The sequence below is a fragment of the Scyliorhinus canicula genome, chromosome 12 (assembly GCF_902713615.1).
Source record: "Scyliorhinus canicula chromosome 12, sScyCan1.1, whole genome shotgun sequence".
Classification (NCBI taxonomy): Eukaryota; Metazoa; Chordata; class Chondrichthyes; order Carcharhiniformes; family Scyliorhinidae; genus Scyliorhinus; species Scyliorhinus canicula.
The window spans coordinates 131,122,983-131,148,129 of record NC_052157.1 but is presented as its reverse complement, the minus strand read 5'-3'; the positions used below and the strand labels follow the sequence as shown (position 1 = coordinate 131,148,129).

Below are 25,147 nucleotides of genomic sequence, written 5' to 3'. Positions count from 1 at the left end.
TGGATGTAGCTACTGGGCAGTGAGAGGGAAGCCAGGCCAGGTTTGTCGATGAGGAATACCGATCAAACAAGGCCAGTCAATATGGTTGACACATGTCAACACTGGAAGAAAACTACACAAACCTTTGTGTCACCACTCTCTGGAAACCAGGAAGTAAGTGCTTTTGGTGAGAATGAAGGAGGAGATGACCTGGATGTTTGGATAGAGCAATGCAGTGGAGCCGGTATTGTCACATTGTCTGTGTTTGACAAGTTACTTCATCTCGTCTAAAGTCATAGGGCGTTTCGTAATCGGCGTTCGAGCTGAGAATTCTGTTTACATCTGAGTCGGGGATGGTGCCTGCTTTTGGATGCTCCGTCCCCTCCAAAACCGCGTCATCAAGGAGTATGCCACAAGCCATTGGGACGGCCTCAGGACGTTACCTGAAGGCCCTCCCCCGATGCTCCGCCCCCGATGGGCCGAGTTCCCAACTGCTTGGGGGATGTGTGGTCTCAGTGGACGGGAACCCGGAATGTGTCCAGCGCTGCTAACAGTCGGCCGGAATCCGTGCTGCTGGCCGGCTGGGGGACTGATGAGGTGATGAGGGGTGAGGGCTGGGCGGACTGATGAGGGGTGAGGGCTGGGGGGACTGATGAGGGGTGAGGGCTGGGGGGACTGATGAGGGGTGAGGGCTGGGGGGACTGATGAGGGGTGGCCCAACGGTGGCGGGGGGGGGGGCACTATATGGGAGGTCGGGTCCACTCACGGCCGCCGCCATGTTATACGACGCGACCGCTGTAGGTCAGCGCTGTGCGCATGCGCGGCCACGAACCTGGCAATTCTCCAAGCGTTGTTTATATCGAGAAGGCCGTGCACTTTACATGGCACGGCTGCTGGCCCCTCAACAGTCGGAGGATTGGTGCTGGGGTCTCGCTGATTTTTCCCACGTAAAAGGCCACGGATCCTCCGGACCTAGCCCCAAAATCAGAGAATCCAGCCCATACTTTGTAAAGTAAAAACAAGGTTGTACGTTTTTCTATACTTGTTGAAATTTCTAAAGAAATTGGTATATATTTACAACAAAACTCATGTGTAAATGTAACGATGCACATGTTCAACTGAAATTGTTTTAATTTTCAGTAGTAAAAAAATCATGGGCGGGATTCTCTGACCCCCCGCTGGGTCGGAGAATCGCCCGGGGCTGGCGTCAATCCCGCCCCCGCCGTGTCCCGAATTCTCCACCCCCCGAGATTCGGCGGGGGCGGAAATCGCGCTGCGCCGGTCGGCAGGCCCCCCGCGCCGGTCGGCGGCCCCCCACGGCGATTCTCCGGCCCGCGATGGGCCGAAGTCCCGCCGCTGACAGGCCTCTCCCGCCGGCGTGGATTAAACCACCTGACCTGCGGGATTGGTGGCGCGGGCGGGCTCCTGGGTCCTGGAGGGGTGGGGGGCGAGGGGCGATCTGACCCCGGGGGGTGCCCCCACGGTGGCCTGGCCCGCGATCGGGGTCCACCGATCGGCGGGCAGGCCTGTGCCGTGGGGGCAGTCTTTTTCTTCCGCCTTCGTCATGGTCTTCACCATGGCGGAGGCGGAAGAGACCCCCTCCTCTGCGCATGCGCCGGTGTGACGTCAGCAGCCGCTGACGCTCCGGCGCATGCGCGGACATACGCCGGCCAGCGAAGTCCTCTCGGCCCCGGCTGGAGTGGCGCCAAAGGCCGTTCACGCCAGCAGGCGGAGTGGGAACCACTCCGGCGCGGGCCTAGCCCCTCAATGTGAGGGTTTGGCCCTCAAAGGTGCGGAGACCTCCGCACCTTTGGGCCAGCCCGACGCTGGAGTGGTTCACTCCACTGCAACATGTCGGGACCCACCCGCCCCGCCGGGTAGGGGAGTATCCCGGCCCATAAGCGTGGAAAACTCAGGTATTGGAAATAAAATTTCAAAATAAAAAAAGAAGGGCAGTGGCAGAGTGAAGTCCACGCACCCAGCATGTATACTGACCCACGCGCCCAGCATGTACACTGACCCACGCGCCCAGCATGTACACTGACCCACACGCCCAGCATGTACACTGACCCACACGCCCAGCATGTACACTGACCCACATGTCCCAGCATGTACACTGACCCACGCGACCAGCATGTACACTGACCCACGTGCCCAGCATGTACACTGACCCACGCGCCCAGCATGTACACTGACCCACGCGCCCAGCATGTACACTGACCCACGCGCCCAGCATGTACACTGACCCACACGCCCAGCATGTACACTGACCCACACGTCCAGCATGTACACTGACCCACGAGCCCAGCATGTACACTGACCCACGCACCCAGCATGTACACTGACCCACGCGCCCAGCATGTACACTGACCCACGCGCCCTGCATGTACACTGACCCACGCGCCCTGCATGTACACTGACCCACGCGCCCAGCATGTACACTGACCCACGCGCCCTGCATGTACACTGACCCACGCGCCCTGCATGTACACTGACCCACGCGCCCTGCATGTACACTGACCCACGCGCCCAGCATGTACACTGACCCACGCGCCCAGCATGTACACTGACCCACGCGCCCTGCATGTAGACTGACCCACGCGCCCTGCATGTAGACTGACCCACGTGCCCAGCATGTATACTGGCTCCTGCGCCCTGTATGTCCGTGCTTTGGGTGCAAAATCATAATCATCATAGACTCCCTACAGTGCAGAAGAAGGCCATTTGACCCATCGAGTCAGCACTGACCTTCTGAAAGAGCACCCACCTGGGCCCAACCTTCACCCTATCCCTTCAACCCCACCTAGGGACAATTTAGAACATCCAATCCTTTCTCTGCCCAGTGTATTCGAGTTTGACTGTTTGAGTTCCCATCAGATCTGCCTGTGGTTATGACTGTGGCTTTAATTCTTAATTTAAAATGTCCAATTCTGTATTGGGCCTAAGATTCAGGCTGTTGGCCGTTTTACCACACTTGTGTACTTCCTAAAGTATGATGGGTGGGATTCTCCATCCCACCGCACCCATTTTCTGGTGCACACGCCCCCACTGGCAGCAGGATCCTCCATCCCGGCAGCCGGCCAAAGTGGTTTCCCATTGTGGCCACCCCGACGTTGTCGGGAAATCCGCGGGCGTGAATGCACTTCCGGCGAAGCGGATGATCCCGCCGATGGAGAATCCCGCTCAATGCCTAGAACTGAATGTATTACTAACGTTTGTATAGGTTTAACATAACCCCTTGGCTTTTTTGCCTCTATGTATAGATTTCAGGATCACATATACTTTATTGACTATTTTGTTAACGTGTCCTGCCACTGTTAAAGATTTATGCACAGCGTTGCCAGGTTTCTCCCTGTTCTTGCACTTATTTAAAATGTTTCCATTCAGTTTGTGTGGTTTCTCTCACACAAAAGGCATCACAATGTCACAATGGTTAGCACTGCTGCCTCATAGTGCCAGGGACCCAGGTTCAATTCCAGCCTTGGGTGACTTTCTGTGCACATTCTCTCCATGTCTGCGTGGGTTTCTTCTGGGTGATTTGGTTTCCTCCCACAGTCCAAAGATGTGCAGGCTATGTGGATTGGCCATGCTAAATTTTATAGAATTTACAGTGCAGAAGGAGGCCATTCGGCCTATCGAGTCTGCACCGACCCTTGGAAAGAGCATCCTACTTAAGCCCACACCTCCACCCTGTCCCTATAACCCAGGAACCCCACTTCACTGTTTTGGACACTAAGGGCAATTTATCATGGCCAATCCACCTAACCGACACATCTTTGGACTGTGGGAGGAAACCGGAGCATCCGGAGGAAACCCACGCAGACACGAGGAGAACCTGTACACTCTGCACAGAAAGTGACCCAAGCCGGAAATCGAACCTGGGATCCTGGAGCTGTGAAGAAACAGTGCAAACCACTGTGCTTCAGTGCTGCCCCTTAGTGTCCAAAGACGTGCAGGTTAAGTTATGGGCGAGGTGGACCTGGGTGTAGTGCTCTTTCAGAGGGTCGGTGCAGACTCGATGGGATGAATGGTCTCCTTCTGCACTGTCAGGATTCTAGGTTACCTGACGGTGTTGAATTTTATCTGCCATGTGTCTGCCTATTCCCCCAGCCTATATCCTGTTGATGTCTAATACTATTTCTTTTGCCGCCTTCCAAGTTTTGTGCCATCTTCACATTTGAAAATCATGCTTTGCACCCCCAAGTTCAAGTCATTAATTTATAAATGCTCCATTATTCCTCAAAGAGACAATAAGATAGGACTTGACGGCTATGTGCACCCTCAAGTTGACAGTGAAAAATGAAGGGATCAGAAACAATTTAAGCTACATGGAGAATTTGAAAATATATTTGATTTATCAGCAAATAGCCCAGCCCGTTTATGGCCGCGACTGTAAATTGTAATAAAATAGTGAAATGTTGTGTCATAAAATTTGGTTTCACTCAATTAACTGCAAATGCTATTTGGGATTCTCACAGAAAATAAAGGCAAAGATTTTAATTCTTCTCTTATGCTTATATAAGCCACTGAATATTCCAATCTGAAGTATAAATGTGAAACCATTTATCATTTCCTACTGCCGCAGTGTACTGCCACTCTCCCGGCAACTTGAAGTGCTCGCCTTTTTTGAATTTGATAAAATTGCAGGAAAGCAAATACTTAATTTCCTGCTTTCTGACCTGCATGATCAGAATTGGAATGGAGTAGTGGGCGCACTAATATTATCCACCATTTAAGAAGTAGGTTTGTGCCTGTGCTTCCGTACGCAATGAACCAACAGCAGGATGCAGAACAATCATTTACCCTGAGAAACAGCAGTCAGAGAGTGAATACTGTAGTATTGGGTGGCTAATTGTGTAGCGGGTGTCAGTCAGCAGTTAGTTGTTGTCTGTGTGTGTGTGTGCGGGCGGGGGGGTGTGAAATTGGAATATGAAAATGATGTGCTAAGCATCAAATCAGATTATGAAAGGAAAGTTGAATGTCAAAATTGTGTGGGATAATTGCCTTTCTTTGTCAATCTGGTATGATTATGATGACATCCTATACTAAATTGGGCTGTGTAAAGATTTTTTTAAAAAGGACAGTTTTACTTTAAGTTTAAATGAAGGGAAACCAACCTCCCGATCTTAATCCAATGATCTTTAATTCTTTGTCAGGACTATTTGACGATAATAAGCCTCATTACCAGTTGCATTCCAAGTAGCCTTTGGCAACTAATGTGGCACTCAGATTTCTGCTCAGAAGCTGTGCGGTAAAAATATTGCTGTGTCACTGTGGAATTGATCATACGTGGCGCATTTTGAATCAGAGGCTGCTTACAGAGCAAAACAACACAGTCTTGTCAATCAATCAGATTGGAATCATTTCAGTTTTGAAAATGAGGGGCGAGATGTTACTCCAGTGAACATGGTTGAAGCTGGTGGTGACTTTGATGTGTTAGGCAGGTTGGTTCGACGTGGGCTGCACTTGATGCAGTGTGGCGAGATACAGACCTCTAACACTGGAGAAAATCCAGCACGATTTTATTCAACGACACAACTAATATACACGCTCAGCTGTGGGTCGACACTATACTGAACTGACTGGAGACCTTGTACTAGCCTGACCAGACTTACTAGCTACCGCATGGTGTTTGCACTGGCTAGCTCGTGGACTCTGACTGTCTCAGCGGCTGGGTCCAGAGAGAGCGGAAAACCTAGTGCCCTCTGGCTTTATAGTAGTAGTGTCCTGTCTGGTGATTGGCTGCACTGTGCTGTGTGCTTACTGGTCATCCTGTATGTCAATCACTGCCTGTCTGCACTTCATTATACACAGGAGTGGATAATATGACATCTCCCCCTTTTTTTTAGATAAATAAATATTAAGGTGTGCGTGCAGATATATATATGTGCCTGACTATATACAAAAGGTGTCGAAATAAATGTATATACATAGGAAGGTGCCGATAGTGCAGATACATGGCAAACAAAACGATATTTAAGAGGTCAAATCGATGAGGTCACAAAACGTACAAAAGTTTAGTCGATAGATTTAGTCTTTGTGGTGGGCGACGGATTCTTGTTGACCGCCGGAGAGGTGGATCAGGAGCCGCCTGTACTTGGATGGGTGGGATCGCTGCCATCGCGGTGGTCGCGTGGGCTGGCAGGATTGCTGGCAGATCGGTGGCTTCGTGGCAGGGTACGTCCGGAGGAAGCAGTGTAGGCGGCGGGGCACTTCGGTCAGGTAGCGTGCGTGGAACTCTTCGCAGTGCCCGTCTGTTGCGCCGTAGCAGGGAGCCATCAGCCATGCGGAAAAGGAACGATCTTGGGGCCACTTGTTTGATCATCACAGCTGTGGCTGACCAGCCGCCCTCAGGCAATTGGACATGAACATGATCAGTTGGGACAATCTCGGGTAGATCTGTGGCATGAGCATCAAATGTGGCTTTCTGTTGGGCCCGCGGCTGCTGCATTTTCTGTACGACCGTGAGGTGGTCAAGGTCTGGAACTATGGTCCTTAGAGTGCGACTCATGAGCATCTGAGCTGGAGACAACCCAGTGGACAGTGGGGTTGCCCTTTATGCCAGCATTGCCAGGTTGAAGTCGGAGCCTGAGTCTGCAGCTTTGCACAGCAACACTTTACAATATGGACCCCTTTCTCAGCCTTCCCGTTTGACTGTGGGTAGTGGGATGGAGGTTACGTGATGGAAGTTGTAGGACTGTGCAAAATCACAGTCTGTAAACTGGCTGTAAAAGCAAGGACCGTTGTCACTCATTACCGTGAGCGGTATCCTATGCCTGGCGAACGTTTCTTTGCAGGCTTTGATCACTGCCTTTCACGTGAGGTCGGACAGTTTCACCACTTCTGGGTAACTGGAGAAGTAGTCGACCAGGAGGACGTAGTCATGCCCCTTGGCGTGGAAAAGGTCGACACCTATTTTGGACCATGGAGAGGTCACGATCTCGTGTTGCTGCAACGTTTCTTTGGGTTGAGCTGGCTGAAACCTTTGACAGGTAGGGCAGTTGAGGACTCTGTTGGCAATGTCCTGGCTGATGCCTGGCCAATAGACTGCCTCCCGAGCTCTGCGTCGGCATTTCTCGACCCCAAAGTGACCCTCATGGAGTTGGTCGAGCACCATAGCTCGTATGCGCTGAGGAATCACGATCCTGTCGAGTTCAGGAGGATGCCTTCCACCACCGTCAGGTCGTCCTTTACATTGTAGAACTAGGGGCATTGTCCCTTCTGCCAGCCATTGGTAAGGTGCTGCATCATATGCTGCAGCAGAGGATCCTTGGCCATTTCCTCACGACTTTGGACCACCCCCTCGTCAGAGGTCGGAAGGTTGGCAGACAATTGCACTTGCGCCTCTATGTGGCAGATGAAGTCACTTTGTTCACACGGTGTGGTAATGGACCTGGATAGGGCATCTGCAACGATGAGCTCTTTGCCTGGCGTGCAGACAAGTTCAAAGTCATAGCGGCGTAGCTTGAGAAGAATTCGCTGTAACCGAGGCGTCATGTCATTTAAATCCTTCTGGATAATGTGGACTAGAGGCCTGTGGTCCGTTTCTCCCGTGAATTTTGGCAGGCCATAAACATAGTTGTGAAACTTGACTATCCCTGTCAGGAGGCCCAGACACTCCTTCTCAATCTGAGAGTACCGTTGCTCAGTGGGCGTCATGGCCCTGGAGGCATACGCCACTGGAGCCCAGGATGAGGAGTCATCCCGCTGGAGGAGCACCGCCCCAATGCCGTCCTGGCTTGCATCAGTTGATACCTTGGTTTCCTTGGTCGGGTCGAAGAACGCCAGAACCGGGGCTGTGGTGAACTTCGCTTTCAGCTCACGCCATTCCTCTTCATGCGTGGGCAGCCACTGGAATTCCGTTGACTTCTTGACGAGATGGCGGAGGGCTGTGGTGTGAGATGCCATCTTGTCCTCCAGGGTCTTCATGGCATTGATCGCCGAGACCTTGTCGGCATCTGGCCGCACGCCCTGCTGCGAGATGTGGTCACCTAGGAATTTGATGTCTGATTGACCAAACTTGGCCCTGTTGAGCTGGAGACCATATTCATGGATTCTCTGGAATACCTTCTTGAGGCGAGCAATGTGTTCCTGGGGCGTTGTGAACCAGATAATGACATCATCAATGTACACTCGCACCCCCTCGATGCATTCCATCATCTGTTCCATGATGCGGTGAAATACCACTGAGGCAGACATGATGCCAAAAGGCATGCGGTTGGAGCAGTAGCGACCGAACGAGGTGTTGAACGTGCACAGCTTGCGACTGGACGTGTCCAGCTGTATTTGCCAAAACCCTTGGAGGCGTCCAGCTTTGTTAAGAATTTGGCATGTGCTATCTCACTGGTCAACTCTTCACGTTTTGGTATCGGGTATTGCTCCCGCATGATGTTGCAGTTTAGATCCTTGGGGTCGATGCAGATTCGAAGCTCCCCTGACGGCTTCTTGACGCCGACCAGGGAGCTGACCCAGTCTGTGGGCTCTGTGACCTTCGATATGATGCCCTGGTCTTGGGGGTCGCTGGCTGCTGAGCAGTGGAGCAAATCTGCAAAGGGCTGCGTAGTGGCCAAGCTTGCCACACTGTAGACACTGGCGTCCTTTTGCCAGACATTGCCGCTTTAAATGGGCGGAGCCACAATTTGGACAAGTCATGACGCCAACATCAGCGCATTCTGTGCGCCATCGCGCATGTGCAGTGCGGTCGATCGACGTACGCACCTGCGCAGTCGGGTCGTCGGTCTCGTCGTCCCCTCGGTCGTGGCGCACATGCGCAGGGATCCGGGAAAAGTGCATGAAACGGCCACTCTCCTCGATGCTCAGGCCCTGCATCTGTGCAATGTCCTGCCCCCGTTCCACCTCGTGGGAGGCCAGCTTTGCAGTCTCTGCCGCCCTGATGTGGGAGTAACGATTGTTAGCATGCTCATGGACAACGCACGTCTTGATAGGGATAATGAGGGTCATTGCTTGACTTTCAGGAGCTGCTGGCGAAAGGGGTCGGAGTGGACCCCGAAAACGATCTGATCCCGGATCGTGGAATCAGTTGTCGAGTCATAGTTACGTGACTGCATGAGGATGCGGAGATGGGTTAAAAAGGACTGATAAGGTTCATCCTTACCCTGAAGTCTCTGCTGGAAAATGTATCGTTCAAAGCTTTCATTGACCTCAATGTCGCAGTGGCTGTCGAACTTCAGCAGGACTGTTTTGAATTTCATCTTGTCTTCGCCTTCAGCGAATGTAAGGGAGTTGTAGATGTGGATGGCATGGTCCCCCGCTGGGGAGAGAAATAGCGCGATCTTCCTGGCATCCGATGCTGCTTCAAGATCGGCGGCCTCGATGTATAAGAGGAACTTTTGCTTGAAGATCTTCCAATTGGCGCCGAGGTTGCCGGAGATGCGGAGCTGCGGAGGAGGCTGGATGTTTTCCATTTCACCGGATGGCTGCGTGCTGGTCAATGCTGATTCACTCGAGGTAGGTCCGTCAATATCAGTAACACTCTGGTACCATGATGTGTTAGGCAAGTTGGTTCGACGTGGACTGCACTTGATGCAGTGTGGCGGGATACAGACCTCTAACACTGGAGAAAATCCAACACAATTTTATTCAATGACATAACTAATATACACGCTCAGCTGTGGTTTGACACTATACTGAACTGACTGGAGACCTAGTAGTAGCCTGACCAGACTTGCTAGCTACCGCATGGTGTTTGCACTGGCTAGCTCGTGGACTCTGACTGTCTCAGTGGCTGGGTCCAGAGAGAGCGGGAAACCTAGGGCGCGATTCTCCGCAAATGCGGAGAGTCGTAAAGGCTGCCGTGCGGTCGTGCCAATCGGTGCCATGGTTGTCCGGGACGGCACTTTGCGGCCGTTTTCACGAACGGTGAGAGCAGATGTGTTTGCGTTCGTGAAAATGGTCATAAAGGCCTGGGAACTCGGCCCATCGGCCAGGGGAGAATCGAGTGCCCTCTGGCTTTATAGTGGTAGTGTCCTGTCTGGTGATTGGCTGCACTGTGTCGTATGCTTACTGGTCATCCTGTGTGACAATCACTGCCTGTCTGCACTTCATTATATACATGAGTGGATATTATGACAGACTCCAGTTTGTTAGAAACACTAGGGAAGAAAGAAGATTCATTGTCATTCGATAAAGGTCCAAGCTGAGGTTATTTTGCTTGATCTTGGAAGGAAAGGCGATATGATTCTCTCAAGATAGTGAGCCTAGCCAAGGCAACAAATCAACTCCAGCCAGGAGGAATGGGCAGAGGAATATAAGATCCTTGTTCCGTTAATTCTTCTGGCGTGTACTAGGTTAGAGAGGGTGAAAGTTTCCAGTATGATTTGGCAGGTTGGAGGAAGAGAGAGCCAGGGTTAAATTAGAGATCCCTCAAGAGCAGGCGTGAGTGTCACGATGAGTCATTATTCCAGGCCTGTTGATTGCCCCAGAGCCAACTTCATGCAGACTGCTCATTTGAAGAAGTTCTGTGTCTTGCCAGTGCTAACTAAGTTTTTGATTGGCCACACACACCAGTAGGTTCAACTAGCTCTCTGGACGGGAATATTCATTGAGGCTGGAGCAGGCTGGAGATTAATGGTTGAAGAAAGAGTGACGTGGGGAAGAGTGAGGAATGGCAGAAACAAGGAAGGGGGCAAGGATAATGCAGGTTTCTTGCAGCAGACAAGCACGTATGGATACACACAGCAAAATACTTGGTGCATTGGGAAATCTTCCAGAAAGCCTATGTTCAATGGCAATGAGCATTGAGGAGTCTAGGAAGGGCAGCACGGTGGCCTAGTGGTTAGCACAACCGCCTCACGGCGCTGAGGTCCCAGGTTCGATCCCGGCTCTGGGTCACTGTCCGTGTGGAGTTTGCACATTCTCCCCATGTCTGCGTGGGTTTCGCCCCCACAACCCAAAAATGTGCAGAGTAGGTGGATTGGCCACGCTAAATTGCCCCTTAATTGGAAAAAATAATTGGGTAATCTAAATTTAAAAAAAAAAATTGAGGAGTCTAGGACCAACATGGCACAAGGCTTTGTATATAGCTTCGAGCCCATCCTTCCCAGCCTGGAAGTGGTGACTTGACACCATTTTCACTCTTGTGAAACCAACAATGCAGCAGCTTCTCATGGCTGATGTTGCAACTCCTATTGCCGAGTAAGAAGCAACAAGTTACAAACATTATGTCAAGCTGCGAAGAGTAAAATGTCCATGTTATCAAGTGCCTGAGCACTGCAGTGAAGTCTCAGACTGCTGCCATCCAAGCCCCTGTGAACTTGAGTTATGATATAAATAACAAAAGGAAATATAAGTTTGTGACACATCGCAACGGAATGATTCAGACTAGAATGGCCCATGACTCAACGTACAGAGTTATGTGTGTAGCATTACATGAAAAAAAGCAATGTCACAGTAGGACTGTAACCTTCGGTGATGCTGTGTACAATTAGATTCTAAACACTAAATAATTAAAGATTCTTTTTCACTGTTTTTCCTCAATGCAAACAACGCTTCATGTATTTTTTATTTCTTTCTCAACGTGTCTGTTGCCAGCAAGGCTGCATTAATTGGTAGTCTCTAGTTTTCCTGGGAAGGTGTTGATGGGTCTCGTTTTAGAGCCACTCCAGTTCTTATCATAATGATTTCCTCATGATCGACCATGTTAGCTGCAGAATTCCAGGATATTGATCCAGAAACGAAGGGCAAAGTAGCATTATACATCCAGCTCATCTGGCACGTGACTTTGATGGTAATGGTGTTGCAGCAACACTGCTCCTCTTGTCACCCTCAATGATGGAAGTCACAAGGGAGGAATGGGCTGTCAAAGTAACCTTGGTGAGCTGCTGCTGAGCAACCACGTGATAAAAAGGACTGGATTTTAAACCATAAATTAAAACTTACAGTCCATGTAGAATGGCTCGTATGAAACTTGAATTTAACGTCAATCACTCTCTCTCTGTCATCATCTGTTTACTCACCGTTTGAAGGTTACAAACATTGTGTCAAGCTGCGAATAGTAAAATGTCCATGTTATCAAGTTGTTAAAAGGCAAACCATGGAGGAAATTTTTGGCAAATCACTAATGATTCCAGACTTTTGGAAAAATAATTGATCAATGATGTTGATTTTGAAAAAAAGATATGAAAAGATGCAAAATCGCTTATTGTCACAAGTAGGCTTGAAATGAAGTTACTGTGAAAAGCCCCTAGTCGCCACATTCCGGCGCCTGTTCGGGGAGGCTGGTACGGGACTAATATGAGGAAATGAGAAATGTGCATAAGGAGATAGGATGATTTGAGAGACTATTTAATTGTTATTAAATAAGTCAATGCAGGGCAGGTAAAGATGATTTGGTTTCCCCTACCTTTTGAAAGGAAACCAGTGTTTAAAACTGAGTGGAGAAATGCCCCTACGGCATTTGGTGTTGGGGCCGGCGCGGAGAAGTCAGCCACTGCGCATGTGTGCGTTGCCGCCGGTGCCACCACACATGCGTGGACCCTGTGCCGCCAGTTGCGCTGGGGTCAGCAGCTGAAGCGGCGTGGGCCGCTCCAGCGGCCGCTACAGTGCTCATAGGGGCCTCATGGTAGCATGGTGGTTAGCATCAATGCTTCACAGCTCCAGGGTCCCAGGTTCGATTCCCGGCTGGGTCACTGTCTGTGTGGAGTCTGCACGTCCTCCCCGTGTGTGCGTGGGTTTCCTCCGGGTGCTCCGGTTTCCTCCCACAGTCCAAAGATGTGCGGGTTAGGTGGATTGGCCATGCTAAATTGCCCGTAGTGTAAGGTTAATGGGGGGATTGTTGGGTTACGGGTATACGGGTTACGTGGGTTTAAGTGGGGTGATCATTGTTCGGCACAACATCGAGGGCCGAAGGGCCTGTTCTGTGCTGTACTGTTCTATGTTCTATGTTCTATGTGCTTGGCAGACACTTTCTAAGTTTGTGTCAGGTCCTACCGTACATGTTGACGTATAAGTCTACCCCCGATTTTGGAGCAATGCTTCAAGTATTCAAAGGTCAAGTATAAAAGTGAACCCCCACTGTGGGCGGTTGCCACTTTTGTATTTTGCCATGCAGAGTCTGCTCTATGTGGTCATGGCTTAAACTCCTGTGCATCTTTGCCCATATATTTTTTTTTCTTTATTCATTCATGTGATGTGGGCATCGCTGGCTGGGCCAGCATTCATTGTCCATCCTGGAGGGCATTTAAGAGTGAACCACATTGCTGTGGGTCTGGAGTCACATGTGAGCCAGACCAGGTAGGGATGACAGATCTCCTCCTAAAGGACATTAGTGAACCAAATGGGTTTTTATGGCAATCGACAATGGTTTGATGGTCATCATTAGATTTTTAATTCCAGATTTTTATTGAATTCAAATTCCACCATCTGCCATGGTGGGATTCGAACCTGGGGACCCAGAGCATTACCCTGTGTTTCTGGATTATTAGTCCAGTGACAATATCACTACTCCACTGCTTCCCCATATCAGCTGCTTTATCTCTTGCACCCAGTCATGAGGCACCAGGTAGTAAAATGAAATGAAATGAAAATCCCTTCTTGTCACAAGTAGGCTTCAAAGGAAGTTACTGTGAAAAGCCCCTAGTCGCCACATTCCGGCGCCTGTTTGGGGAGGCTGGTACGGGAATTGAACCGTGCTGCTGGCCTGCCTTGGTCTGCTTTAAAAGCCAGCGATTTAGCCCAGTGTGCTAAACCAGCCCCAGTGTGCTAAAACATCCATTTGCGGTGTGAAAGATTGAGGCTGATTACTAATATGAGCATAACATGTTGCACTGAAAAATGGGGTTGGCTTATAGGTGGCATATATGAAAAATACTTGATTTCTGTTTCAGAAAAGGTGGGTGGGCTTATATGCCAGGTTGACTTCTTCGTCATGATTTACGGTAACTGTATAATAATATCTTTAGATTTTTGTAGCCGTGATTATTAACACAAGTGGATTTTGTGTGGGTTGCTCAGATTAAATCAATGTTATTGAAAGACAGTTTATTCCATAAAATATGTATTGAGTTCAACTATAATGAGAAAGATTTTACATCTTTACCACTTTCCTTATGGTTATTGGGAGATGTCAACTTGCTACAAAGCTGCCCCTGAGGTTTATTAGAAGCCAATTTATGTTCCTCCGGAATGTTTAACCCTCACGTTCCTGACTGTTGACAGTGCAAAGCTACCATTATCTGGAGAGGGAATTGATAAATTGATGTGGGATGTGCTTCTGTTGGATACTTGTCCCCTTTTTTCTAGACATTCAAATTCTGCTGAAGGTGTCGGCAGGTGTTTCTTTTGTCTTTTTACTCACCCCCTGTCCACATACCCACAATACACCTGGAACTGGCAGCATGGCATTGGCCATCAGAATTCTCTCCAGTCTATGGGCAGGATTCTCCCATCGCGCGGCTAAGTGTTGACGCCGGCGTAAAAATGGGAGTGTTTTACTCCGGTGTCAACAGGCCTTTTGGCGCCTGATTCTCTGCGCCACATGGCCAGCATGGCGCTGGAGCGGCCCACGCTGCTCCAGCTGCTGACCCCAGCATAACTGGCGGCACAGGGTCCACGCATGCGCAGTGGCACCGGCAGCAATGCACACATGCGCAGTGGCTGACTTCTCCGCGCCGGCCCCGACACCAAATGCCGTAGGGCTACAGGGGCTGGCGCGGAAGAAAGGAGGCCCCCAGCCTGAGAGGCCGGCCCACCAATTAGTGGGCCCCGATCGCAGGCCAGGCCACAACCCTCCCCCTGGGGTCAGACCCCCCCCCCCCCCCCCCCCCCCCCCCCCCAACAGGCTGCCCCCAGACCCTTTAACTCTGAGGTCCCGCCAGCTCAGAGCAGGTTAGAACGGCGACGGGCCGGAGAATCGCTGGGGGGCCATGTAGAATAGCGCCCGACTGGCGCCACGCCAACCACGCCGGCCCCAATGGCGCCTATTCTCCGCTCTGCGGAGAATTGCGTCCCAGCGGCGTGGCGCTGGAATGTTGCTTGTGCACATTGCAAGCCAGGATTAAATTGTAAAGTGTCCAACTAGTGAGTGTCTCTGGGATGGTGCAGGGTGTTGGAGGCAGCAGCTGTGACGAGATGTTGGTGTCTGCCCTGGACTGGTGTTCCGGGGTGTTGAAGCCTGGTGTCTAGGGGCTTGTGTCGCTGTCCGTTGCCGCCTCAATGCTGGTATTGTCTTGGGGTTGGAAACACTAAAAGGGCTTGCCTTGGCACCAGGTGATTCTGCAAAAACACAAGACATGACCCACGGTTGGATCGTGGGTTGGGGTGGTGATGAGGGTGGTGTGGAGGTAGTGGGATGGTGGAGGGATGTATGGGTGGTGGGTTAGTGTGTGGGTGGGGTGGTGTGGGGGTGGTGTGTGGGTGGTGGGGTGGTGAGCTGATGTGTGAAGGTATGGAGGTGGTGTTGGGGTGCTGCGGTGGTGTGTGGGAGGTGTAGAGGTGGTGGGGTGGTGTGGCAGTGGTGTGAGTTTGGTGGGAGTTGTGCCACGTGTGCCATAGAGATGCTGCAACTTGCTTGCCCGATGCCAACCTCTGTCTTGGCGACTGCCCTCTCTTCTGGTCCACCGATCAGGTCCAATGCCCGCCGCTCCGCGCTGATGAGGGGCCGCAGGTCCAGCGGTCCCCCTCTGGTCTTCTCTCTCTCCCTGTGGGTAGGCGCTGCCTTCTCCTGGGGTGGGGTGGAGGGGGAGTGGGGGGGACAGAAAGTGCAAAGCGTTAGGCAGTCAGATGCATGCGACGCAGGGGGTGGGCAGCTGGTGGCCTTTGTGAACAGGGCAGCCGGCCATGGCAGCCGGCATGTCGCGCAGGGTGGGGTGTGAGCAGACTGCTGCCGTTTGGGGTTCATGGCCCTGTGGTTGCGGAGGTCTGGTAACAGTGGGGAAGAAGCTATTTTTGAGACTGTTCATGTGTGTTCTCAGACACTGTTCTCAGTGTATCTCCTGCCCGATGGAAGAGGTTGGAAGAGTGAGGAAGCCGGGTGGGAGGGGTCTTTGATTATGCTGCCCGCTTTCCCCAGGCAGCGGGAGGTGTAGATGGAGTCAATGGATGGGAGGCAGGTTTGTGTGATGGACTGGACGGTGTTCACGACTCTGAAGTTTCTTGCGGTTCTGGGCCAAGCAGTTGCCATACCAGGCTGTGATGCAGCCCGATAGGATGCTTTCTATGGTGCATCTGTAAAAGGTGGTAAAGGTTAATGTGGACATGCCAAATGCCCTTAGTTTCCTGAGGAAGTATAGGTGCTGTTGTGTTTTCTTGGTGATAGCGTCGACGTGGGTGGACCAGAACAGATTTTTGGAGATGTGCACCCCTAGGAATTTGAAACCGCTAACCATCTCCACCTCGGCCCTGTTGATGCTGACAGGGATGTGAACAGTACTTTGCTTCCTGAAGTCAATGACCAGCTCTTTAGAAAAAAGCAAATTACTGCAGATGCTGGAATTTGAAACGAAAGGGAAAATGCTGGAAAATCTCAGCAAGTCTGGCAGCATCTGTAGGGAGAGAAAAGAGCTAACGTTTCGAGTCCGATGACTCTTTGTCAAAGCCCAAGAGCTTTGTCAAAGAGTCATCGGGCTTGAAACGTTAGCTCTTTTCTCTCCCTCCAGATGCTGCCAGACTTGCTGAGATTTTCCAGCATTTTCCCTTTCGACCAGCTCTTTAGTTTTGCTGGCATTGAGGGAGAGATTGTTGTCGTTACACCACTCCACTAGGTTCTCTATCTCCCTCCTGTATTCTGACTCGTTGTTATTCGAGATCCAGCCCGCTAGTGTCGTATCATCAGCAAACTTGTAGATGGAGTTGGAACCAGGTTTTGCCACACAGTCGTGTGTGTACAGGGAGTAGAGTAGGGGGCTAAGTGCGCAGCCTTGCGGGGCCCAGATATTGAGGGCTATTGTCGAGGAGGTGTTGTTGTTCATTCTTACTGATTGTGGTCTGTTGGTCAGAAAATCGAGGATCCAGTTGCAGAGTGGAGAGCCAAGTCCTCGGTTTTGGAGCTTTGATATGAGCTCGGCTGGCATTATGGTGTTGAAGGCGGAGCTATAGTCAATAAATAGGAGTCTGAAGTAGGAGTGCTTGTTGTCGAGATGCTCTAGGGATGAGTGTAGGGCCATGGAAATGGCATCTGCTGTGGACCGGGTGCAATGGTATGCGAATGTGTCTGGGGCGGGGATTGGTGCCAGGGACCCTGGCTACCCTGAGGAGGTTGTGCGGCTTCTTCTGGCACTATTGGCAGGTCCTGACGGAAGGGCTCAAGTTGCTCACAGCCTCTGCCACTTGCCCAATGTACGGCATCGGGTGGCAGCCTCCTTTGTACCCCGGGGAACAGGGTGGCCTGCCTTCCCTCCACAGCATAGAACAGGGTCGCCAGCTCCGTATCTGCAAACCAGGGTGCTGCTCTTTGTGCTGCCATCTTGTTGGCTCAGATGAGCTTATGTGGGGAGTGGCTGCAGCTTGTCAGCCTCTCGAGTGGTAATCCCGACCCCGGCGAATCAGGCACCGTTGGTTGTTGGAATCGCTTGTGTTCCACTTGGTGCCAGCACTAGCCCATTAACGGATCCTGAATTGCTCGGAACTGGCACCTATTCCATGGTGGTAGAGCTCCATCGATTCAGTCCAGGCGTCGATTCTCTGTTTCGCCAGCCGCATGCTCCTCAGCAGAGCATCCTCGCCAGCAACGGGATTCTCTGTTCCTGCCACCTGCCAATGGGATGTCCGGGAAACCCGCAGGCTTGGGTACGCCGCCGGCATAATGAATATCACGCAGAGAATCCCACCCTTAGTCTATGAAACAGAGAATCTGGCCCCATGTAATTTAAAACACATGTGTCCAGCGCAAAATTGAGATTCATTTGGGCTGGCTTAAAAATCACATTGAGCTAGAATGTTGCCTTTCCCAGAAAAATGGTCACATCCCGAACGAATAAATCACCTTTGGGTGTTTCTGCGAACTCCACTCGTTTGGAGGTCTTTGAAGAAGCTCCAAAAATTAAGTTGATTTTGGCCACCAAAGCTATGGGCGGGATTCTCCGCGAACCGGCGGGGACGGCCACTCTGGTGCTGAGGCGGGGCGTGAACCACTCCGGCGTTGGGCCGCCCCGAAGGTGCGGAGTCCTCCACACCTTCAGGGGCTAGGCCGGTGCCAGAGTGTTTGGCACCGCACCAGACGGCGGGGAAGGGCTTGGTGCCATGCCAACCGGCGCCGAAGGGCCTCCGCCGGCCGGCACGAGTTGGCGTATGCGCGGGAGCGCCAGCGTGTGCTGGTGTCATCCCAGCGCATGCGCAGGGAGGTTCTTCTCCACTCCGGCCATGGCGGTGATTGACAGGGACCGGTGCGGAGGGAAAGAGTGCCCCCACGGCACAGGCCCGCCCGCGGATCGGTGGCCCCCGATCGCGGGAGAGGCCACCGTGGGGGCCCCCCCTGGGGCCAGATACCCCCTGCGCTCCCCCGAGGACTCTGCAGGCCACCCTCAGAGCCAGGTCCCGCCAGTAAGGACCTGTTGTGATTTACGTCAGCGGGTCCCGCCGAAAACGGGCGGCCACTCGGCCCATCGCGGGCTGGAGAATCGCCCGGGGGGGGGGCGCTGCCAGCAGCCGCCAACAGGCGCGCCGCGATTCCCGCCTTCGCCAAAACCCCAGCACCAGAGAATTCGGCAGCCAGCAGGGCTGGGATTCATGCCGCCCACCGGTGATTCTCTGACCGGCGGGGAGTCGGAGAATCCCGTCCAATGTAATAAACATGGGGGCGAGAGTCTCTGGCCTCCCCCGCTGTGTGTTTCTCAGTGGCAGGAGGTGGCCTGCCATTGGCTGGCGCTGGGATCTGTCCCACCGCTGTCAATGAGATTTCCCATTGAATCCACCCCATGCCCCCGTGAAGCCCACGTCAACAGGCAATTGATCTCGCCCTTATTTTAAAAAATTTAGAGGGTTATTTTTTGATTTACTAAGGAACTGACACCTATACCGCGATATAACTCCCAAATGGTTCGGTATAGTTTTAAAAGTCATTTTTAGCCATTTAAAATCATGTTACTCCCCGCTGATGGTCAGACTCTGATTTGCTTTTCTTTTGATTAAACCCATTTTCAGCTTAATTGACCTGCGGCAGAACTATTCTTAAATTTGTCAAGGAATATTTTTAAAGCCGAAGTTTAATTTTAAAAAACCTTCCAAACTGCCATGTGATTGTGCTAGTTCATGTCAGAATTTGAACTTGGTAATGTGCAAATAATGAGTGGAGAAAATGTTCCTCGAAGTGCAGTGCAGTTTCCACCCAGATTGAAGATTGCGCACCAAGTGGAAACTCTAATCCCATTTGTTTGTTGTGAAGAAGTCCTTCATGGACTCACTGTGGAACTTTGATCATTGAGGTGTGAAAGTTAATGATAAAATGACCCTCTTGGAGGCCTCCATGAGCATGAGCTGGTGGCCTCACTTGTCAGTAAATCAATTATAACCATAGACTGTTCAGGAAAAGGTTTATTTCTTTGCTGTTTTGTCATAGTATTTAAAATGGAGAACAGGCTGTCTTCAAATGCATGCTTCCTGAGAATGTGATTTCATTTGTGCAAATGAAGAATTAGTATTTGCTCATCACGCACTTTGGGCAGTGCTTTTTTTTAACACTTATTAAGCAAAGATCTACCTTTTACCAAATACTGGTCAGTTTAGGGTTGGCATGTACAATTTTTGTGCTATATGTCGAAATGAAAATAGAGCAAATCCTGATTTATCCAGGAGAGACTGTATTCCAAATCACACACATGGGGCTGGATTCACCGTTTTTGAGGCTAAGTGCCGACACCAGCGTGGGAACCGTGGCGTTTTACGACACCAAAATTGGCGCTGAACCCTCACCAATCCTGCAACCGGTGAGTGGCTCGCAGCCAGCGCTCCCACGATATAAAAGGGAATTGCCGGGTCCGTGGCTGCTCAGGCACCGGCCGTCCGCAGACCCGACCCGCCAAATACTGCCCACCTGGCCACCCCCCACCAGCCTTTGAGGAAGCCCCCCCGCCCGGCCAGCAGCACGGCTCCTGGCTGACTGTGGCAGCGCTGGACACAGTCCGCAGCCGCCACGCCGGGTTCCCGACCGTTGAGACCACACGCACCCTGCGTGTTCGGGAACTCGGCTCATCGGGGGCGGAGCATCGGTGGAGGGCCTTCAGGTGATGCGCCAACAGGCCTTCAGCGTGCAGCGGAGGGGGCAGCCCCGATTTGGTCATCGGAAGGGATTCTCTGCCCGATCGTCGATTATGATATTGGCGTCGGGGAACGGTGAATCCCGCCCAGAATCTGTTTGCCACAGAAGAAGGCTATTCGGCCCATCCAGTCTGCACTGACTCTCTGACAGAGCACCCCACCTAGGCCCATTCACCCGCCCTGTAACCCCACCTAACCTGCACGTCTTTGGGCTGTGGGTGGAAACACGGAGCACCTGGAGGAAACCCACACAGACACGGGGAGAATGTGCAGACTCCACACAGACAGTCAATCACCCAAGGCCAGAATTGAACCCGGGTCCTTGGCGCTGTGAGGCAGCAGTGCTAACCACTGTGCCACCGTGCCGCCCATCTGTTGCCTTTGCAAAAGAGTCTGATGTGAGAATGAAGAATTCAATATTCCTAATCATCCGTGGTTCCAAGTATTTGGGAGCAATTTACCTCCCTGCTTTTGATTAAGAATAAGGCATTGGTGCAACATAAGTGGTGTACATAAATTATTATCCATTCCCTCTGCTGTTCTGATCGCTGCCAATTTTGACCGAGGCTTAGTAATGGGTGACTAGGGCTCCCAGCCGAAATGGGTGTCAGCCTCATTCAAGAATGCAACTTTGGCCCTTTAACATCACTGGAATCCAGGGCCATTTCATTAACGTGAGCTTGGTGATCATTATTGCAGGGCATATCCATTAGTACTGAAGAGTATAGGCTGAAAATTTTAAAGCCTATTTGAAGGGCCATTCACCTACAAACACTTAGATCTGTCTGGAGAATTGAAGCTTTAATGTGAAGGATCTTTCTTTTGAAAATATACGAATGATTTCCCATTTCTCAGCATTTTAATCAAATATCTTTGCACAGAGGCGTTTGCTCTACTGGAGGAGAGTGAGATTGGCCAATCCCTATTTTCTCTGGGAAATGAAGGAACAGGTACAGGGCAGGGATTGGGCTGGAACAGCACTTGTTCCTGTAAGGAGGGAGGAAAAGGGTTGAAGTTAGCTCGCCTTATCGAGTTCATCGTGTCTTCAGGTTCAGAGTGAGATCCCTGAATGCCAGCAAGGAATAGAATTATGATCCCAGTACAGACTGCCAACTTTACACAAGAAATCTGGGGCGCGATTCTCAAACCCTAGCCCCGCCCGTGGGGGAGAATCGGCCCCGGAAGTGGGCGTGAAGGCTCCGCATTTGCGGAGAATCTCGCCCCTGAACTTCTCAGTGACCGACATACAGAATTGTGCAAGATTTCACTTTTTAAGTCTTTGACTGTAACAAACAAACTAAAATCAACAGAAAATCAAAAAGACTGAATTCCTTCCTTTTTAGTTTTACATTTTCTAGATAGTGAAATAAATGATTCGGGCATCCACATGGGATTAAGTTAGAAAAAAACATCACAAACAAACGTTTAAAAAAATACGTGAAACTTATCATAATGGGGGTATTTGACATTCAAAAACATTAAAATCACTCCTTTTGGCCCAGGGAGACTGTTTAGCAGTCATCATGACTGAATATCCTGTCAAAAATGAATAAAGTATATTGCTTTCTCGAACCCTCCAAAACCCTCCATAACAAAAAAGTATATTGAGGCAGCACGGTAGCATGGTGGTTAGCATAAATGCTTCACAGCTCCAGGGTCCCAGGTTCGATTCCTGGCTGGGTCACTGTCTGTGTGGAGTCTGCACGTCCTCCCCGTGTGTGCGTGGGTTTATGTCAGTGCACTCTGTAGAGAAATATAGAATCACTGGCAACAATTTTTGGATTCCCACATTTAAGTATTTCATCAATGAGTTATAAACACTGGCTTATAAAGTATTTTTAAGATTCGTGTAAGCACCTAGTAAAATTAGACTATTTTATACTGCTTGATTCTAGGCCAACAAGCTAAGGACAAAGACACTACGGAATACTTTGAATCCAGTCTGGAACGAGACTCTCACTTACTACGGGATCACTGATGAAGACATGGTACGGAAGACATTAAGGTAAAATTTAATTTTAATGCCTTGAAAATCTTTAAGCAGTTTAAGTCTTTTCCTTTGCGTATGAGGGGTAAAAGCGATTGAAATTTGAAGAAAGGAGATCAATAAGCAACTGCAGAAGTATGAGTTAATCTGGCTGGTCGACATACATTTCTTGAAGGCACGTCACGCTTGACCAACCTTATGAATGTTTTTTGAGGAAAGATGAGAGAAGAGACCTGAACGTGGATGTGTTTATATAGATTTTCAAAAAGGAATTGATCAAGTTAGAGACTTGTGGCACTTCGATTTTCAGAAAGCATTTGATAAGGTGTCACAACAAAGGTTACTGCATACAAATATAAGCACATGGTGTAGGGGGGAAGCTCATATTGCACAAGTCCACCAATTAGGGGGCCTCGTGAGGGTTATTAAACCCCTCCACCACCTCCCCCCCATTCTCCTCCAGTGGCCAGCCGAGGGGGCCATCTTTGCCGCTTCCCTTGTGGCTGTGCCTGTGCCAGTGCTGGGGCCGGGCTGAGGGGTTTGTAATGACGCCCACCGCTGGATCCGGGCTGAGGCAATGGGAGGAATGGCCTTGTCTTCCTTGAAGAGGGCCAGCAGGGAAATATGGTCAGTGATGATAAAGAAGTGGGGTCCGTTAACGTAATGATGGAAGCTTTTCCACAGCCTAAAACATGGCCAACCTTTCTTTCTCGATTTGCGAGAAGAGGCGTTCTGCATCGGCCAGGGCTCTAGATGCATATGATATTAGGCATTCCATGCCATCGTCACACCAATGGGACAGCACTGCTCCAATGCCATATGGGGAGGAATAGTACGTGAGGACGAGTGGCCTTGAAGGGCTGTAATGTATAAACAGCTGGCAAGATAGTGGCTGCCACTTTACCCTTGCATGCAAACGCTTCCTCTCATGGTGCTCCCCATGTCTGTCTTTGGTTGTTATTCAGCAGTGTGTGTAGGGGTGTGAACAAAGTGGTTAAGTTCGGGATAAATTTCCCATAATAATTCACAAACCCCAAAAACGACCTCAGTTCGGTCGTATTTTCTGGTGTTGGGGCTCCCTTTATGGCCTGGACCTTTTCTTCTACTGGGTACAAACCATCTTTGTCTGTATGATATCCCAGGTACCTGACTGCCTTCACCTGAAACATACACTTGCCTCTCTTCAGGCAGATTCCTACTTGGGAGTGTTCCTTCTCAGTGGCCCCTGAAATTAGCACGTTGTCCAGAATTACCGCCACTTTGGGTAGACCCTGGTGGTTGCCTTCCATTACCCTGTGGAATATCTCACATGCGGATGAGACTCCAAAAGGGAGCCAAGTATATTCATACCAATCCATGTGGTTATTGATGGTCTCCTATCTCCGTGATGCTGCGTCTAGCTCTAGTTGGAGACACGCATGGCTCATGTCCAGTTTTGTAAACAAGTGGCCCCCAGTTAGCTTCGCATACAGATCCTCTGCACGCAGCAAGGGATATTGGTCCAGGCAGTAGGCTCTGTTCACTGTCAGTTCATAATCACCGCCGAGATGAACCGACTTATCCGTTTTCAACATTGGGACCACCAGTGGAAATCGGACTGGGCGTATGATACCCAAATCTTCCAAGCATTGTAATTCAGTTTCCACCGCAAGGCTTGGGGGGAACCGGTCGTACTCTGAAGTATTTGGGCTGGACCTCCGGGTGGGCATAAGTTCTTGCTCTGGCCCATTTTACTTTTCCAAGGCCCTCCTGCAAAACCTACGGACATGTCCCAAGGACGTCGGACAGACTGCCGGTGCCCACCCAGAAGATTTGTTGCTGGCCCATGCGCGTGTTCACAGCCAACCAACAGGTTGGGTTTTGGTCCCTGTACCACTATTAGTGGAAGTGTAACTGTCTGACACCCGTTTGTGACCAGGGTCATAGTAGTCTCTATGATGTTCAACAGCTGCCTGGTATATGTCGCCAGCCGGGCCTTGGTAGCACACAAGCCCAAGTGCGGCATGCCCGTGCGAAGCCGGCCGGAAGGTTTGTTGAGCGATGATGGGGACGGCAGCCCCCATAACCTCCATTACCAGGGGGTGACTGTTGACTTGAAGTCTCATCTGAATTGGTGCAACTTTAGTGGCCATGATGCAAATCAGCTGCATCAGTTCGTCCTCCTCGGGCTGGGCCAAGTCCACGGCTCTGGCACAGGGCAACCTTGTCATCTGGCCAGGGCGCCGTCTTCTTTTTCAATTCTGGCAGTCTTGGCTGCTGCATGTTCTGTGACCGCAAGCATGGCAATGCCATTGTGCTCCCCGTCATCCTCCGGGCAGGTGTCACTCTGGTCTGGGATGGGCTTGACCATTGGGTCCGGACACAATGTTGTACACTTGCTTGCTGCTTTGGTGGCGATCTGGTCATGCAGGCACTGACCTGAGTAGCGACTGCACTCCTGTACGGGGGTCGTCCACCGGTATGGACATCATAGTCAATGGAACCCTGCAGCTCCTGAACCCCCTTCTCAGCATTCTCACGTTACAGAGCTGGCTCGATGGCCATTTTGAGGTCTATTATTGGTTCTGTGAAAAACTTCCTCTGAGTTGCCACGTTGTTAATCCTGCACACCAAATGGACCCTTACCCTCTTGGAGAGGGATGACCAATCTCACAATATTCAGCAGCCTTCGGAGTCCGCATAGCCGTGTAAAATCATACCTTTGCATTATCTTGGACGATTTTGGGTTGTAATGATTTGGCACAAACTGGTTTGTGCCATCAAATCCCCTTGTGAAAGAGCTGGGGTATGAGGGTGTCCAGAGGGGCAGCCTGGGTGGGTTCGCAGATGACCAGAGGCTCTCTGAGCATCCAAAGGACACAGGCAGCACTCAGCAGTGTGAGCAGCCAGGGCCTGTAGTCCGTAATGCCAAAGGGGTGCATTTAAAACACATACTGCAGCAATAGCAGTCTTAGCCAGGCTGTAGTGAGTGTG

The 25,147-nt window shown here is 50.9% G+C and overlaps 1 protein-coding gene across 2 annotated transcripts in view; it reads left to right on the top strand.

The window, feature by feature from the left end:
• doc2b (double C2-like domains, beta) overlaps nt 1-25,147 on the top strand; it is a 420,460-nt gene that overhangs the window by 191,128 nt on the left and 204,185 nt on the right. For both annotated transcript variants that reach the window (XM_038814143.1, XM_038814142.1), the window contains one exon: nt 22,083-22,192. In XM_038814143.1, the coding sequence (XP_038670071.1) occupies nt 22,083-22,192 (110 nt within the window). The remainder of the gene's footprint in view (nt 1-22,082; nt 22,193-25,147) is intronic.